Here is a 12,601-nt window from a genome sequence, read left to right as displayed (position 1 = left end):
AATTTTCTCCTCTCCCCTCCATGTTTTAGGTATATAGTGTCATACTTTACATATTTGTATTTTGTGAAACCCTTGACTGGTTTTTATAGATGTACTTGATTTTACTGCTTTTGTGCTTCCTACTTTTCTTACTTCTGCTTATGGTCTTTCCTTTCCATTTGAAGAGTCCCCTTTAACATTTCTTGTAAGGCTGGTTTGGTGGTGATATATTCCTTTAAATTTCATTTGTCCTGAAACTCTATCTCTCCTTCTATTCTGAATGATAGATAAAGCCCTTCTGGATAGAGTATTGTTTATTGCAGGTTTTTTTCTTTCAGCACTTTGAATATATCATGCCACTCCCCTGTGTCCTGCAAAGTTTCTGCCGAAAAATCAGCTGATAGTTTTATGGGCTTTCTGTTGTACGTATTGTTTTCTTTTCTCTTGCTGCTTTTAAAATTCTCTGTATCATTAATTTTTGCCATTTTAATTACTGTGTATCTTGGTGTGGACCTCCCTGGGTTGATTTTGTTGGGGGCTGTCTGTGCCTCTGGATCTGGATTTATGTGTCTTCCCCCTGATTAGGGAAATTTTTAGCTATTATTTCTTCAAATAAATTTCCTGCCCCCTTTCTCTCCTTCTTCTGGGATCCATATAATGCAAACGTTATACTTGAAGATATCACTGAGTTCCCTTAATCTATTCTCATTCTTTATTCATTTTTCTTTCTCTTGTTTAGCTTGATTGTTTTCCATTACTCTGTCTTCCAGGTTACTGATCTGTACTTCTCTTTTCTCTATTCTACTATTTATTCTCTCTAGTGTAGTTTTAATTTCAGTTATTGAGTTCTTCCTCTCTGGTTCTTTTTTTGTGTGTTTTCTGGTTTTTTGTTGACAGTCTCACTGAGATCTTCCACTCTTTTCTCAAGTTCAATGAGTATCTTTCTGACCATTACTTTAAATCCTCTGTCAGGCATATTGCTTATCTCCATTTCATTTCTCTCTTTTTGTCCTGTTCTTTCATTTGGGGATTATTCCTCTGATTCCTCAGTTTGCCTAACTCTCCATGTTTATATCTATGTGTTAGGAAAGTCAGCAACATCAAGTCAGCCGTGGCAAGTAGTGGCCTTATCAAGAAGAGATCCTGTGGTGCCCTGTAGTGCAATGTCCCTTGTTCACCAGAACCTGGCATTTCAAGGTGTTTCCTGTGTGTGTTGTGTGCACCCTCATGTTGTGGCTGAGCTGTGTTTGCCTTCAGTGTAGTGATCTGCAATGGCTCCTTTTGCCTGTTGTGGGCAGAGTTTGGTCCCTGTGTTGTTAATGGGCCAGTCTGGGGCTGTCTTGGGCTTTAGTTGGGTCAGACCAGGTGTTTGCCGGAGCTGTGATTACACTGAACTGCAGGGAGCTCTCCCTGTGTTATCCCCTGGTAGGTTTTTGTTAGTGGGTGGGGGATTGTAGTCAGACCAGGCATCTCCTCCCAGCCCATTGCTAAGGCTGCAGTAAACTACTGTGTGGTTATCTTCCCCTCTCCTTTGGACAGGGGTCACTTTGGAGTGGTATTGGCCCCTGTTGGGACTGTTTGCAGAATGCCACGCCTGTGGTGCCATTTTGGATATACTCCTGCTGAGGCCAGGTTGCAGGGGATGAGTCTGCAGAAGAACCCAGGGGTGGGGCACAGCAATCCCAAGTGGAGAGTGTTTGTGCTGCACTGGTTTCTGCAGACATCTGCATATATAGGCTGGGGGTGGGAGGGAAATGGCACCTGCCAGCTCTTTTGTTCTTGGAGAAGTCTCCCAAAGATCCTTGGCCCTCCAGCATACACTCTGAGATTAATAGATAAGTCTTCCTGTATACCCCAGGCATTTTTTCAAACTGCTGCTTTTATGCTATATCTCAGCAGGGCTATTTGTTGTGCTCTTTATTGGAAGGGACTTAATTTTCTCTTGCCCTCCAGCTCTCCCAGAGCCAAGCTGTTCATCTGTAAAGTTCTAGGTGGTAAGCCCCACTGATTATAAAAACTCCAGATATTAGCTCCCTTTGGTTCTCAAAGCCAGTGTTACGAGGCTTTGTCTTCCCAGTTCAGGTCCCTGTGACTGGGGTGCCTGGTATGGGGTCTGCTCCTCTCCCTTCTCTGTTCTTGTGATGTCCTTCCTTCCCATGGACAGTCTCCTGAGTCAGCTTGGCTCCCAACTGTGTTTCTACCTGATGTGGTCTCTTCTGTATGTTTACTTGTGGAGTCTGTTCTGCCAGTCTTTGAATCATTTTCAGGGTTGTTTACACTGATGTGATTGTTATCTAGTTGTATCCATGGAACAAGGTGACTTTAGGATCCTCTGACTCTGCCATCTTTTCTGGAAGTCCCCTATACTCATTTCATTCTGAAAATGACTTGAAGTAGCATATAAAGATATGAGCAGTTTTTCACGATAATATAATGCAAGTAACTGGGAAGGAAGAGAAGAGGAGGATAGGAGAGAAAAAGATTAAACCAGGAGTAAATTTAGTATCCCAAGGAGATGTCACAATATCTTTTTAGAAAGATGGGTCATCAGATTTTTTTCCAGCTTTCTGGCAGCCATCAGAAATAAGGAATTAAAAATCCATATACATGAATTACAATATCCGTGTTTTAGGGAAAAGGAAGAAAGAAAAACTACTTTGTTCGATATAAGAATAGTTTATTGAGACCTGCAAGAAATTTCTTTTGTGTTTCTATAGAGAGGACCGTATGAAATTGTGAAATATCCTTTACTTCTCTACAGTAAATATAATAGTTATTTCATAGGGGTTAAAAAATTTTTTTAATGTTTATTTATTTTTGAGAGAGAGAGAGAGAGTGCAAGTAGGGGGAGGGTCAGAGAGAGAGGGAGACACAGAATCCGAAGCGGGCTCTAGGCTCTGAGCTGACAGCACAGAGCCCAACGCGGGGCTCAAACCCACAAACGGTGAGATCAGATCTGAAGTCGGACACCCAACCAACTGAGCCACCTAGGCTCCCTATTTTATAGGTTTAATTTAGCCATTCCTTGCTGTAACTGCATAGCAAAAGAATTTTGTCTAGTTTCCTAAAGGTACTTATACAAACAGCTAAAATGCAGTCCCAGACACACAGCTTCCTGATGATCTAGTCTATTCCAAGATTAATATTTAGAGTATCTGGATTAGAGGAGTGAATAAAGAATATATTTAGTGCATAAATATGTTTTTGTTTTAAAACAAAAAAATGCTTTTCTTTTTTGTTTAAAAAATAAAGTTATATGCACATCTATGTCACTAAATTCTGCATATCACTCAGTTCTACGTGTTTGATTAGAAAAACAGCACTCCCAACTCTGATTCTCCTCCTCCCAAGACACTTTGCTTTCAACTGTCTTATTATTTTGGTGTTTTCTCGGTATCTAAATATCATGCTGGTAATGCATCTTGAGTTTTAATTCTTTGTATTAGCTATTGACTGTCTTTTATGCTAACGGGGATTTATTTAGGTCTCTTTCCTCTCTCTACTTCCATGGTACATATGCACATTTTCAGTATACAGCCCGTTTTCCATTCTACTGATGTAATTTGCATTCTGGTTAATTCAGTATTCAGTGTTTACATTTTTTTTAAATTTTTTTAAAATTTTTTTTAACGTTTTATTTATTTTTGAGACAGGGAGAGACAGAGCATGAACAGGGGAAGGTCAGAGAGAGGGAGACACAGAATCTGAAACAGGCTCCAGGCTCTAAGCTGTCAGCACAGAGCCCGATGTGGGGCTCGAATTCACGGACCGCGAGATCATGACCTGAGCTGAAGTTGGCCACTTAACCGACTGAGCCACCCAGGCGCCCCAGTGTTTACATTTTTATGACTACAAATAAGAGCTGAGATATGTTACTTTTATTTTCCTCAGCATCTTTTTTCCCCCTTAGAGTTAATAGCTGTATTTTTGTTGTTGTTACTAGTTTTCTTTCTATTTATCAATATAATTTACCTCTAGGTTTACTGCCATTTATCCACATATCCTCTTAAGGTGTTTATTCCTATCAATTTTGCATTTATGAAGAAAATTCTGGAGTTTTTTTTCTCGCTCTTACATGAACCAGTTGCTGTGCACTCCTAGTTTTCATCCTAGGATATCTCCCTTCACCTGTTTCTTGTATTAGATCTCCTGTTTTTTGTATTCCAGGTCTTCCTTGTCTTGGTTTTGTGTCTTCATTTTGTTGGAAGAAATCATTTCCAACAAATGATTTGTTGGAAGCTCCCTAACAAAAGATACAGGGGAGGTAAATTTTTTGAAAATGCCTTTTTATCTCTCATACTTGATTGATAGTTTGGCTGGCTATAGAATTCTAAGCTGAAAATAATTCCCCTTGTTGGAATTCCCATGTTGGAAGAAATCATTTCCAACAAATGATTTGTTGGTAGCTCCCTAAGAAAAGATACAGGGGAGGTAAATTTATTGAAAATGTCTTTTTATCTCTCATACTTGATTGATAGTTTGGCTGGCTATAGAATTCTAAGCTGAAAATAATTCCCCTTCAAAATTGTGAAGACATTGGTCTATTGCCTTTTATATTACAGTGTGGTTCAGGAGTCTAATGTTCTGATTGCTGATCCTTTATCTATAATCTATTTCTTTATCTCCTTTTTGTCTCTCTCATTTCTTTTTGGAAATGTATAGAGTTTTTAGTCATGTATTCTGAAATTTCATGATAATGTACTTTGATGTGGATCTATTTTTATTCATCATTTTCTCTAGTCCTTTAAATCCAAGAAGTCATACTCATCAATTTTGGGAGATTCTTTTGAATTCAGTTTTACCATTTTCCCCATCCTTTTTCTCTGTTGTCTTTTTTTCTGAAAAGCCTGTTATTTAGATGTAGGACCTTCTGGATTGGTTCTATAATTTTCCTTTCTATTCTTTTTGCTATACTTTGGGAAGGCTTTCTCACTTTTATCCTTAGAACCTTATATTGAGGTTTTCATTTTTATGATCATGTTCCTAATTTCTAAGTATTTCTTTTTTTTTTTCTTGTCACATAGATAGATGTTCTTAACTTATTTCTCCAAGAATAGGGGTGGTAATTTTGTTCTTTGATGTTTTCTTATAATGAATTTTTCTTTATTTTTTATTTCTGCTCTAATGTTTCTAATTTCCAATATTCTCTGTTAAATCTTCAAGTGTATTATATTCTTCCTCCTGCTAATCTCTTCTGAATTACTTTTCTTTTAGTTCTTTTCATCCCAGACTTAATGATATCCATTCTTCAGATGGGGGTTAATCCTTGAATCACTCTTCATGTTTAAGGGTAAGGTCTAAAAAGCTTGTGGATGGGGCTTACCAACTGTGAGGTTGGTGATTGCAGGGTGATCTTGCTGAACTTTTTGTGGGTAGTTCCCATGTTGTATCTTTAGTTCCTCTTGGGCTGGTCAGATTTTCTAGAGAAGACTTCTCATTTCCTGCATGGATGGTAAAGGCCTGGGTGCCAGCATTGTCCAAGCTGAGTAGGGGAAAGACTTCAAGCATTCAGAAGGCATACATTGACTCAATCACCCTTGTTTTAGAGCAGTCTTTTTACCTTCAGTTGTGCCTGGTATTTGATGGCCCAGAGACACTTCTTTTACCTTCTCCAAAGAATAACACTCTAGTTGTCTGTTAGAGTTAACAAAAGGTATGGAACTAAGAGGAGTATTTAGGGATGTAATTGTTTTTTAAGCAGCTTTCATCTAATTCTCCTTATTTCAGCCACCACCTTCTCCCTACCCCCATCACTATCTTTTCCAGAGGTACCTGGTGCTGTTAATTCCTGAGCCTTTTGAAGATTCTACAGAGTAAGTTCCATTGGTTCTTGGCTTTCCTTACTGCCAGCTTAAGATTTGGCTTTCCCAGATCTGTTAAGTCAGTTACCACTTATGCATCTGCTTTTCAGCTTCCAAAATTAATTTTGTTGTTGCTGACTCCTCTCTTGTTCTCCCTGTTCTTGTGTTTTATGCTTATAAAATGATGCCTTTATTGTACCTTTAATGATGTTTCTAAGAGTGGGTGAAAGAGACATGTGTTCAATGCACCCTTTTAGCCCAGATGTCCTGACATTATTTCTTACTACCAAGCTTTTAAAGAGTACTGGGGATAAATAATTTGAAGATATATCTGGAATGTAGGTAGAGAGTTTTGTTAATTAAAGGCAAGTCCACCATCATTATATGACCATCATCATTATTACCATCACCACCATAACCATCATCACTACCACCATTAATTTCGTCAGTTGATTCTCATAATCTAATGAGAAGTACTATAAGGAAGGTAAGGGAAATTTTATAGATAAGGGAAATTAAGGCTTAGAGGGTGTGAGGAATGTGCACAGGGTCACACAACCTATGTGGGCGGGATGTTGGACCCTCAAAGCCTAAGTACTCTTATTAATCCCTGGGCCTGGGCATCACTGCCTTCTTTTCATAGTCAACATTAGCTAAGCTAGAGTTAAGGTTGATATCCATGTAAGAAAGTTTAAAAGCCTAAGCAGGGCACAGGGCTAAATAGAAAGTCAGTCCATCTTTACATTTCTTGTTCTGGGGAGGTACCACCCATAAAGAAACTGTAGGTCCTCTAGGTCTGTCCTATGTCCAGGTTGTAGATCTAGAATCAACTGGGGACCTCAGGAGCAGGAGGCTGGGGTACAAGTTGCAGGAATGGTCAGGCCCTATAGCCTTGATGGCAGCTCTATGGGGTGATTCCCACCAGCCTGGCTGCCTATATTTCACCATTTTAGAGATTAATGTTGCAAATATATGTCAGTGAACCTGTTAGGTGCTGATAGTCTGTCGTGGTGTCTGACTGACTTAGCAGAGAGCTGCTGATGACTTACAGCTGGGTGAATGAGATGTGATGAATCACCCTGTTACTTTCCCTTTGGTTAAAGCTGAAGGAATTGAAGAATCTGCAGCAGCAATACTTACAGATTAACCAAGAAATCACTGAGTTACGTCCACTGAAGGCTCAACTTCAGGAGTATCAAGATAAGACAAAAAATTTTCAGATTATGCAAGAAGAGCTAAGGCAGGAAAATATCTCCTGGCAACATGAGCTGCATCAGCTCAGGTATGATAATCCCTGCTTTTTGACTCTTTTTCTTTTAGTTTTCTTTTTTTTTTTTTTTAGCTTTTTATTATAAAATATAGTTTTATAAGAAGTTACAAAAATAGTACAGAGAGCTCCTGTATACCTTTCACCCAGTTTCCTCTAATGGTAATATCTTACATTACTATAGTATACCCAAATTAGGAAATGACATGGGTGTGAGTCATAGACCTTTTTCAGATTTCATCAATTTTATGTTCACTTACATATGTATGTGTGTGGTATGTGTGCATAGTTCTGTGCAACTTTATCATATGTGTAAATAAATGTAATCATCACTGAAAATAGTCACTTCCTCGCCCTCCTATGCCAATATCCTACTCTGGCAACCACTAATCTGTTCTCCACCTCTATCATTTTGCCATTTTGAGAATTTTTTAAAAGTTTTTATTTAAATTCCAGTTAGTTAACATACATCATTTTAAGTGGAATCCTACGGTATGTAACCTTTTGAAATTAGCTTTATTCACATATCATAAATGCCTTTGAGGTCCATCAACATTGTTCGTGTATCAATAGTTCATTCTTTTTATTGATGAATAGTATTCCATGGTATGAATATACTGCTTTAACCATTCACACGTGAGTGTTGCTTCTCATTTTTATGTGTTATTAATAAAGCTGCTATAACCATTTGTGTATAGGTTTTTATGTGGAAAATAAGTTTTCATTTCTCTGAGATGTTTGTCCAGGAGTGCAAATGCTAGGTTGTATGGTAAGTGTCTGTTTAGTTTTTTAAGAAATTATAAAACTATATTCCAGAATGACTGTACTATTTTATATTCCTAGCAGCAATATATGAATGATCTAGTTTCAATATTGAATGCTGTATTCTTGTCAGCATTTGATATTGTGACTGTATCGTAGTTTTTTAGTAGATACGCCATGGTATCCCAGTGTGGTTTTAATTTGCATAATGGCTAATAATGTTGAAAATTTTTTTGTTGCTTGTTTGACATGCATATGTCCTTTTTAATGAAATGTTTGTTCATGTGTTCTGTCCATTTTTTATTTGGGTTGTTAATTTTTTTTTACTCTTGAGTTTTGAGCATTCTTTATATGTTCTAGGTACAAGTTCCTTATCAGATACGTGGCTTGCAAATATTTTCTCCTAGTCTGCAGCTTATCTTCTCATTCTTCTCAATGTCTTTTTAATTTTGATGAAATCCAATTTAATGATTATTTTTCTCTATTTGCAAATTCAGTAATTTCAGTTCTAGCTTCATATTCACTGATTCTTGATTTTTTTTCTTCATCACTTCTATTCTGTTGTTGAGCCCATTGAGTTATTAGCTTTTATTTTGGATATTATATTTTTAAGTTCTAAGATTTCTTTTCAGTCTTCTTTGTATCTTCTATTTCTTTGCTGAGGTTTTCTCTTTTTTTAAGTGAAGTATAATTGACATACAATGTTACATTAGTTTCAGCTGTACAACATAGTGATTCAACAATTATATAAATTATGCAGTGCTCACTGTGATAATTGTAGTTACCATCTGTCACCATACAAAGTTATTACAATATTATTGATTATATTTCCTATGCTGAACTTTTCATTCCTGTGACTTATTTGTTTTATAACTGGTAGTTTCTGCCTCTTAATCCTCTCCCCTATTTTGCCATCCCTCCTCCACCCCCTCTGCTCTGGCAATCACTGGTTTGTTCTCTGTATTTATGAGTCCATTTCTTTGTTTGTTGTTTTTCAGATTCCACATATAAGTGAAATCATATGGTGTTTGTCTCATTTTCTGTCTGACTTACTTCATTTAGCATAATACCCTCTAGGTCCATCCATGTTGTTGTGAATGACAAAATTTCCTTCTCTTTTTAGTTCAGTAATATTCCTGTGTGTGTGTGTGTGTGTGTGTGTGTGTGTGTGTGTGTGTGTGTGTGTGTATACCAGATCTTCTTTACCCATTCATCTGTCAGTGGACACTTGAGTTGCTTCTATATCTTTGCAGTTGTAAATAATGCTGCAGTAAACATAAGGATGCATATATCTTTTTGAATTAGTGTTTTTGTTTACTTTTGGAAAATACCCAGAAGTGGAGTTACTGGGTTGTATGGTATTCTATTTTTAATTTGTTGAGGAACCTTCATACTGTTTCATATAGTGGCTGTACCAGTTTATATTCCCAGTAACAGTAATTGAAGTTTCCTTTTCTCCACATCCTCACCAATACTTAACTATTTCTTGTCTTTATGATAATAGCCATTCTGACTGCTGTGAGGTGATACCTTATTGTGGTTTTGATTTGCCTTTCTCTGAAGATTATGATGCTGAGCATCTTTTCATGTGTCTGTTGCCCATCTGAATATTGTCTTTGGAGAAATGGGAAGCATTCTGTATTTTCATTTGTTTCCAGTGTGTTAGTAATTGCTTGTCTAAGCATTTTTGTGGTGGCTGCTTTAAAATCCTTATATAATTCTATACATTTTATTCAACATCTGTGTCATTTCAGTGTTGTAATCTGTTAATTTTCTTTTCTCAGACAAGTCATAACTTCCCTGGTTCTTAGTATGATGAGTGATTTTCAGTTGTATCTTGAACATTTTGGAGATGATATGACTCTCAATCTTACTTAAATTCTCTGCTTTAGTAGGCTTCCACTGCTAGATGGAGGGTGCAGCCCAGTGGGCTGTCTACTCAGCCTTCATTGTTACCCCAGGAGAAGAGGTGCCTTGATACTGCCAGGAAGAGACAGCTGCCCAGGTTCCCCATTTGTACTTCATTGACACTGCACTTGGTGGGGAGCAGTGCATCAGTATTGTTAGGTGAGAATACAAGTCCAAGGTCCATACATGGACTCCATTGATACCATTGGGGGTGGCAGGTTTTGGAGAGAGGCATTTCATTATCACTGGACAGTGGGGGAAAATATAGGTTCCTCACTCAGTCCCTACTGACATTGCAGGAAGGTGGTTGAATAGGTAGACATCTACTCCTCTTGTTACCCCTGGTCCAGAAGTCCAAAGTCCAAACTTTCTGTTGACCTCTTCTGATACTACCTGCACAGGGACAGGGAACCTGTCTCTGATACTACCTCTGCTTTGTTACCTTGTTATGGGTAGAGGTAGATGTCTAGACCCCACATGTTGTTTACATTGACACTATAGTGGGGTGTAGGTGGGGGCAGTCAGAGTCACCTCTTTTCCACTGGGTAGTGGTGATAGTCCAGGGTACTTTGGCCTTTTCTGATACCACCCAGCAAGGAGGGTGAATTACACCTAGTTATCTCTAGGCAAAGATATAAGTCTGCTCTTTCCACTAGGATTTTGTTGATTTGGGGTGGAGGGAAGGTGCTGTGGTTTTTCCATGATGTTCACCTAGAATAGAGTGATTACTGTCTTTAATATTTGCCTCACTAGGCTTTTGGCAAGTGGTCTTTTGGCAAGTGGGAACAAACTTTACTTGGTACTCACTGGTGTTTCTAGATTGTTGGATCCTTCTTCACCCAGTTTGGGATATATAAAATTCAAAAAGAAAAACCAGCAAATTCAATGCTGTGTCATTTCTCATGTCCTGGGGTCCCTAGTTGGTCCAATTTCTTCTCTCCATGTTTCTGGGTCTTCCTGTGTTTGTTTTTATACATAATTCCCAGGGTTTTTATCTATACTTAGTGGGGGAAATAAGGAGATATGCATCCACTCCCTCTTGTCTGTATCCAGAAATCCAAGCCCTTTTCTTTTAAAGATGAATAATAGTGTTATATGGTACTATTAGAGCAGAAAAAAATATAATAAGAACTGTACTTCTGGCTGGTTTTTAAATTCAGTGTTTCTAACAAATTTGATCCAAAAAGAAAGGTAAAGAAGAAATGCTTAGCAGTATGTAAAAACAAATCCTGTTGTTGCAACCTCACTGTTGGAACTTTATTGCTGTTTCAAATCCAAAACTTTCAAAGTTTGGTACTAAAAGAAGAATCTCCGTGTTGGAAAGTACTGCTAATCATGCAGCACCTGTTTTGTCTCACCTGCTGCTATCGGCAAGTGAATACAGAGAATACAGGTGGAGTCTAGATTCCTATCCAACTTACAGAAGGGCTGCCATCGTGGCAGTTAGCAATATAATAAAAGTATTGTTGGAATGGCCCTAAGGCAGCTCTTAATGTGCAGACACAAAAGATTTGTTCCTTCACCGATCCTAGATAACATACATTTTGCTAACGTGGCATTTCAAAATAAACCTTAAGCCAGCTTTACAGAGCTTTGTAGAACTTGGTAATTTAAATTTTGCCCAGTAAAATTACATCTAAAAGGTTTTCATATTTAACATCTTATTGACTTTCTTGTAAGTGAACATATATATAACCTATTTCATGGAGTTGATAGCCTCTCCAAATAATAAAAGTACACATTTTTAACCAAATGATGATTGCAAAGGTAAAAAAATTGAATTTTTGCTCTCTGGGAACACAAATTTCTTCTGTTTATTCTTTCTGGAGTTGAATCTCAAGAGAAAAAATGAATTGCTCCGTTTCAGCTTTATCTCCCCCCACTCATTCCCTGCCCAGGGAATAGCTACCCTGAGTTTATTCTGTTAGAGTCTTTTAGAATCAGTGCATTATCAAGAGATCAGGATCTCGGTGTGTCTTTTTCCAAATGCATAGTAAAACTGACCTTTGAATTTAGGGATCTCCAAAGATGATTGGAACCATATGGGAGACATCAAGTTGATGCTCCCATATTATCTCCAGGTCACCTGGAACTACAAATATATTAAGTGTCCAGTTACCAGTATAAACTTAAGAGCTGCAAAGCTCTAAAGGCTTATTTTCTGTAGACACCTCTTCCCTTTTAAATTTCCTGAAAGGGCATCCTAAAAGGATACTTTCCTTATAGAGTTGAATCTTAGAGAAGAGAAAAAAATGATTTCTGGTCTGCTGATTTTTTTGCCCCCTCATTGTGTCCCCATGTACCTTTCTCTTAGCCTTTCTCTCTTGACCTTCCACAGTTGAGCAATTTTGAAGAAAAGTAAAATTATATCTCAAGTGAATGTGAGTAAATTGGGGGGAGGAAAGGAAGATATTTTACTTCACATTTAGAAGGAAGAAGAAAATGAAGACACAGGTTTGATTCCCTGACTTTAGGACCAGGTTTTTTTAGCTGAATATCTTCAGGGCTCTCTGTCGTTTGCTCTTGATATACTTGGGGGAAATTAGCTTTTCAAATATGAAAAGGCTGGAACATCTTGTTTAAACCTCTATTAGCCTCAGGGTTGGCTTATTAGGAGAGCCTGGATTTATACCATGACCTTTCTCTTCCCCTTGTAGCTATTGGTTTGCTCATTCTGCTCTGGTTCCTGTGCTCTCTTACATAAGGGGTAAGTGAGGTATAACCCTGTAATGGCTGAGTTACATGAATAATCGGCTTTGTTTCTTAGGCCCTATTCTCCTTTGAGCGTCTCTTTCCATGCCATCACCACCTTCCAGAAAAATGGCTGCTTGAAGCTTTTTATGGAAGATTATGGTCTTTCTTCTGCATTACGCTCTTAAATTGT

At 37.9% G+C, this 12,601-nt stretch overlaps 1 protein-coding gene across 11 annotated transcripts in view; it reads left to right on the top strand.

Annotated features, from left to right (window-relative positions):
* Nucleotides 1-12,601, top strand: part of GOLGB1 (golgin B1) — a 90,198-nt gene that overhangs the window by 65,289 nt on the left and 12,308 nt on the right. For 8 of the 11 annotated variants that reach the window (XM_042956956.1, XM_042956958.1, XM_015544795.2 and 5 more), the window contains one exon: nt 6,884-7,062. The exons of 1 other annotated variant lie outside the window; for it this stretch is intronic. In XM_042956956.1, the coding sequence (XP_042812890.1) occupies nt 6,884-7,062 (179 nt within the window). Of the gene's footprint in view, nt 1-5,706; nt 5,793-6,883; nt 7,063-12,601 lie in introns of those variants that run through there. 2 more of the 11 variants (XM_015544796.2, XM_042956959.1) reach the window with 2 other exon arrangements.

This window comes from Panthera tigris, chromosome C2 (genome assembly GCF_018350195.1).
Source record: "Panthera tigris isolate Pti1 chromosome C2, P.tigris_Pti1_mat1.1, whole genome shotgun sequence".
Classification (NCBI taxonomy): Eukaryota; Metazoa; Chordata; class Mammalia; order Carnivora; family Felidae; genus Panthera; species Panthera tigris.
The sequence above is the reverse complement of the archived record's forward strand: the minus strand, read 5'-3'. Positions and strand labels throughout refer to the sequence as shown.